General features: G+C 38.4%; 1 protein-coding gene across 1 annotated transcript; it reads right to left on the minus strand.

Moving 5' to 3' along the window:
* Positions 1–564: 564 nt before the first annotated feature.
* Positions 565–5,084, minus strand: LOC134486049 (zinc finger protein 431-like). The gene is made up of 4 exons (XM_063284806.1): positions 4,961–5,084; positions 4,142–4,267; positions 3,918–3,978; positions 565–2,770 (listed from the first exon to the last, which is right to left on the minus strand). The coding sequence occupies exons 1-4, from the start codon at positions 5,037–5,039 to the stop codon at positions 1,375–1,377; spliced, it is 1,662 nt and encodes a 553-aa protein (XP_063140876.1). The 5' UTR covers positions 5,040–5,084; the 3' UTR covers positions 565–1,374.
* Between the last annotated feature and the right edge of the window lie 397 nt (positions 5,085–5,481).

The following is a 5,481-nucleotide window of genomic DNA, read 5'->3' on the forward strand; positions in this document are numbered from 1 at the left end:
CTCAAATTCCCATCTTTTTCTTTTTTTCTATCTCCCTAACCCTATCCCCACAACCTAACCCTATCCCCACCATGCTAACATAATCCCACCCCCAGTCCTAAATCCCCTAACCCTAACCTAATCTCTAACCCTAACCCCTAACTTTCTAATACTAACTGCACACCCAACCACCCTAATCATAATCCCTAACCTTCTAACTCAGCTTGTTTCCAATAAACTCCTGGCATTTACTTATACCATGTTTTTGAAATGTTAAGTATTTATGCAGATTTCAAAACACAAAGACTTTACCACACTGAGCCCATTTCTAAGACTTTTTTCTAGTGTGTGTTATTTCCTGTATTCACAGATAACTGTGAATGGCAAAGGCTGTACATTGCTTCCATTCACAGGGGTTCAGTGAATGGAAGTACGAATACTTTTGTTATAGTGAGAACTATAGAAATGTGCAAAGGCTTCACCATATTCAATACATTCATAGTTTCTCTCTAGTGTGGTATCTTTCATGCTGTTTGTCTTAATTTGGGTTTTAATGCTGTAAAAAGACACCATGACTAAGGCAACTCTTAGAAAGGACATTTAATTGAGGATGGTATACAGATTCAGATGTTCAGTCTATTATCAAGGTGGGAAGAATGACAGTGTCCAAGCAGACATGGTGCTGGAGGAGAGTTCTCCATCTTGATCAGAAGGCAGCCAGAAGACTCTTCTGCCCTGGGTAGAGCTTAAGCATAGGATCTCAAAGTGCCCGCCCTCCCAGTGACATACTTCCTCAAAGGCCACATCTATTCCAGAAAGGCCATACTTGCTATGGGCCAAGTATATTTAAACCACCACACCTTTGATGATCACAGTAAAGGCTTTATTACCACATTGGTTACATTCACAGGGCTACTCTTTAGTATGTGTTCTTTTATGTAGTTGGAGTGAAAGACCCCAGCTTAGCAGCAGTAACGCCATTTTGCAAGGCTGTACTTAAGATAACTGGTTCAGGGAAAGGTTGGAACACTGAGTACACAGCAGCTGCCAAGCAGGAGATGTTTGGTTGAAGGCCTGGCAACAGGACGACTGCAGTTGAGCACCTGACAATAAGAAAAGCCCCGGGAGAGGTCCCACACCCTGGTGGGGGGCCGAGTCAGCCGTTATGTTTCAGGAAGGTAGCTAGGAAACATTAGAATCCACCAATTATATCCCTGTAACCATGCATCTGCTTCTATGCTTGCTTCTGCTCCCCAAAATCCTATAAAAGAGCCCATCCTTGGTTCCGTGGGGCGCGCCAGTCCCCCGAGTGACTGGAGCGCCCACAGGTACCTGTGTATCCCGACAATAAATCAAATCCTCTTGCTGATTGCATCCTGTGGTGTCTCGGCCTGGTCATTGAAGTTGGAGGGTCTCCATCCCGAGGGAAAGTTCTCCCTGAGGGCTTTTCAGGAGGTGTCTTGATTGTGAAAAGGCTTTACCACATTGACCACATTTGTAAGGTTTCTCTCCAGTATGAATTCTTTCATGTTTTTGAAGTTGACCATGAGAGGCAAAGGATTTACAACATTGCTTATATTCGTAAGGTTTCACTCCAGTATGGGTTGCTTTGTGTATTCGGAGACTAGTGTTACACGCAAAGGCTTTACCACATTCATTACATTTGTAGGGTTTCTCTCCAGTATGAATTCTTTCATGTCTTTTAAGATCGTTCTGACATGCAAATGCTTTACCACACTGACTACATCCACAGGATTTCTCTCCTGTATGTGTTCTTTGATGTATTTGAAAATGACCATGATATCCAAAGGCTTTACCACATTGATCACACCCATAGGGTTTCTCTCCAGTATGCATTCTTTTATGTACTTGGAGATAACTGTGATATGCAAAGGCTTTACCACACGGATTACATTCACAGGGTTTCTCTCCAGTATGTGTTCTTTTATGCACTTGGAGATTACTGTGTTGTGCAAATGCTTTACCATAATGATTACATTCATAGGGCTTTTCTCCAGTATGCGTTCTTTGATGTATTTGAAGACGACCATGATATACAAAGGCTTTACCACACTGATTACATTCATAGGGCTTTTCTCCAGTATGTATTCTTTTCTGTATTTTAAGACGACCAGAATATGCAAAGGCTTTACCACACTGATTACATTCATAGGCTTTCTCTCCAGTGTGTGTTCTTTTACGTATTTGAAGATGACCATGATATCCAAAGGCTTTACCACACTGATCACATCCATAGGCTTTCTCTCTAGTGTGTGTTCTTTTATGTATTTGAAGATAACCATGATATCCAAAGGCTTTACCACACTGATCACATCCATAGGGTTTCTCTCCAGTATGCATTCTTTTATGTACTTGGAGATAACTATGAGATGCTAGGGCTTTACCACATTGATTACATTTGTAAGGTTTCTCTCCAGTATGTATTATTATATGCATTTGGAGATGACTGTGTTGTGCAAAGGCTTTACCACATTGATCACATTCATAAGGTTTCTCTCCAGTGTGTGTTCTTTTATGTCCTCCGAGATGACTATGTTGTGAATAGGCTTTATCACATTGGTCATATTTGTAGGGTTTCTCTCTAAAATGTGTTCTTTTATGTATTTGGAGATGTCTGTGATGTACAAAGTCTTCACTATACTGAATATCTTCAGAGGGTTTCTCTCCAGTATGAATTCTTTCATGCCTTTGATGATAACTGTGACATGCAAAGGCTTTACCACAGTGAGAATATTCAGAGGGTTTCACTCCAGTACGACTTTTTTCATGCCTGCAAAGATAATTGGCACATGTAAAAGGTTTACCACAATCACTACACCAATGAATCATTTTATCTATAGGAATTAATTTTATAATTTGGTCAAATTGTAAAGAGGAATCACATCTTAAAGTTTTAATCACTTTGTTTACATTCATGGTTTCCCCTTTATTATGGGTTGTTTCCCATAGCTATAATGGTAAGAGTGTCATTACATGGCTCACATTTGTAGCATCCTTTTACCTTATGAATTTTTTTTACATATTTAAAGAGAAATGGAAGAACTCAGAGCTTTACCACACTGAGTACATGCATAAATTTTCCTATATTGTGAAATATACACTTGCATACTACATTGGCAAGTAAACCAGGACAAACAGAAAAGAATTTCCACATTTCTAGTACTCACAGGGATTTTCTGCAGTGTGAGTTTATGGATATATTCTCAATGAAGTTGGAAAACCAACTAATTATAAACTTATACCACACAGAGAAAGTCTGTTCAAATGGGGACTACTACATATATTTTAATTGTTCTGGGAGAGAGAGAGCATGAGAAGTACATTGCTTCTTACAATATCCCTATGCCCACATGGCTTGTATCCATTGTGGCATTAAAAGAAGAATAACAAATAAAAGATTTCCACACTGAATTCACACAGTTTGACTTTTTGTTGATCATAGGCATGTGGTATGTTTTTCCCCAACAACATTCTTGATTCTCATAAACTGCCTCTTTAACTTAAACTTAGAAATGTTACTTTATGAGTAATCAGCTTTACCATGAAATATTTGCTTATTAGAAACATATACTTATCACCTATAATATATATCATATATATGTACACACACACACACTGCAATATGTGAGTGGCATGAGACTAAATAGATTGGCATTTCTACAGAGTAGCTGTAATGTGGCTCTGATTTGAATGGTAATATCTGTAGGCATTGTTTCCTTGTCTTCTTTCTTAGAGGAAAGCCTTGTAAACAAAACTCAGACACCTGACACTGAGGTACATAGATTTGTGAGAATTTAATAAACTATACACTTAAAAAAGTGCTTTTCTTTTTACACTGTTGCTTATCTTTAAAACTTCTAGGACACAGTAACATTTCTTTAGAGGCAGATCCATACCAACTAGGATATGACAATTACCTTCCATGTCTTCTGAAACTTTGAAAAAGTTCTTCAATATTATGGTCTTTCCAGTTGCAGCCTAAAATATAGTACGTGAAAATGTATGATATATTATTGAATATTAGGCAAAATTTAAGTTACTATCTTTAGTGAACCTGATTTATTCACCTCATTCTTAACTGAAATTGCAGAAAACAGTTTCCCCCTTATTTTAAAAAGTGAAAGAAAATCCACAATCTTACCTATAGCAGTGAGGTTCTTATAGGTCTCCAGCATCACATCTTTGTAGAGACTCTTCTGTAAAGGATCCAGCATAGCCCACTCTTCTTGAGTGAAGTTCACATTCACATCATCATAAGTCACCGCATCTTAAAATGTCCCATACATGTGTACATCAGAAACCATGATACTGACATCACTGTAAATGTATGCTTCATTGACAATATAGTTGCATGATTCTGGTGCTTCCCCCACTCATTTCTTGACCCAAAAGTTCTAATGGAATTACCAAGTCATCTTAAAAGGAAATTGAATGCTCCTTGAATAGGATATAACTTTTCAAGAGAAATGCTAATTATGAGAGAGAAAGAGAGAGACAGAGAGAAAGACACACAGAGAGAGACAGAAAGAACCAATTAGTACTAGCACACATCAGAGAAGTTGTATGAACAACTCATATCTTATTTCACTGAGCTGGATGCTAGGTCTATCCAGGACAGACAGAGGAACATATTAAGACTCTGTTTCCCATGTAAAAATCAATCAAAAAAGAGAGAAAGAACTCAGAGGTTTTTACCGGGGTTCCTACAAAGAATTACACATTCACTCCAGTTCTGTATTCATCTTCCAGAATCCTGAAGTGGCCAAGTTTAAACTATAACAGTAATGAGATCATACTAAAGGGGGGAGGGTGTTTTTAAATAGTTGCAAACGGACAGATGAAATATATTGGCAATGTAAATGTTGATCCTAAATAAGCAACACAGGACAGGAGAGATGGCTCAGCAGTAAAGAACTCTTGCTGGTCTTGCAAATAATTGGGCTCAGTTGCCAATACTTACAAGGGGTCTTCACAACTATCCATTTCTCCAAGTTCAGGAATTCTGAAGCCATCTTCTGCCTACTATTGGGACCAGGCATACATATTATGGATATTCATGCACACAGGTAAAATATTCATATTCCTTCAAAAAATCAAGACAAACACAACAGGCAGGAAAAATGTTATGCATCTGCAATTCAATGACTCAGAAAGCTCAGGCAGTAAAGCTTAGGCAGTATTAAGTCATGAATCTATGCCATCCTGAGAAGTAGACTATTCTCTCTGCCAAATTTCAAAATCCACAACATGGATGAAGATCAACACAACAGCATATGGTTGACATGTACAAAAACCTACATTCCAGGTCCATCAGCCAATAACATGAAACAAACACACAAACAGTCAGGCATGTTCATTCACAATTAATCCCAGCATTCTGGACCTAGAGTCAGGTGGGCCTTTAAGTTTGAGGCCTACGTGTTCTACATACCTACTTTCAGAAGAGCCAGGACTAGAAAGAGAAACTTTGTCTTCACAAAC

The sequence above is a fragment of the Rattus norvegicus genome, chromosome 3 (genome assembly GCF_036323735.1).
Source record: "Rattus norvegicus strain BN/NHsdMcwi chromosome 3, GRCr8, whole genome shotgun sequence".
NCBI classification, from domain to species: Eukaryota; Metazoa; Chordata; class Mammalia; order Rodentia; family Muridae; genus Rattus; species Rattus norvegicus.

What these genes read in the sequence shown, in the direction of transcription:
- LOC134486049 (XM_063284806.1), bottom strand. Translation starts at nt 5,039, where the DNA reads ATGCCTGGTCCCAATAGTAGGCAGAAGATGGCTTCAGAATTCCTGAAC. An exon ending in GATAGTTGTGAAGACCCCTT is followed by an intron (nt 4,268 to 4,960) that starts GTAAGTATTGGC and finishes GGACATTTTAAG; the next exon opens with ATGCGGTGACTTATGATGAT. An exon ending in AGTTTCAGAAGACATGGAAG is followed by an intron (nt 2,771 to 3,917) that starts GTAATTGTCATA and finishes TTATCTTTGCAG; the next exon opens with GCATGAAAAAAGTCGTACTG.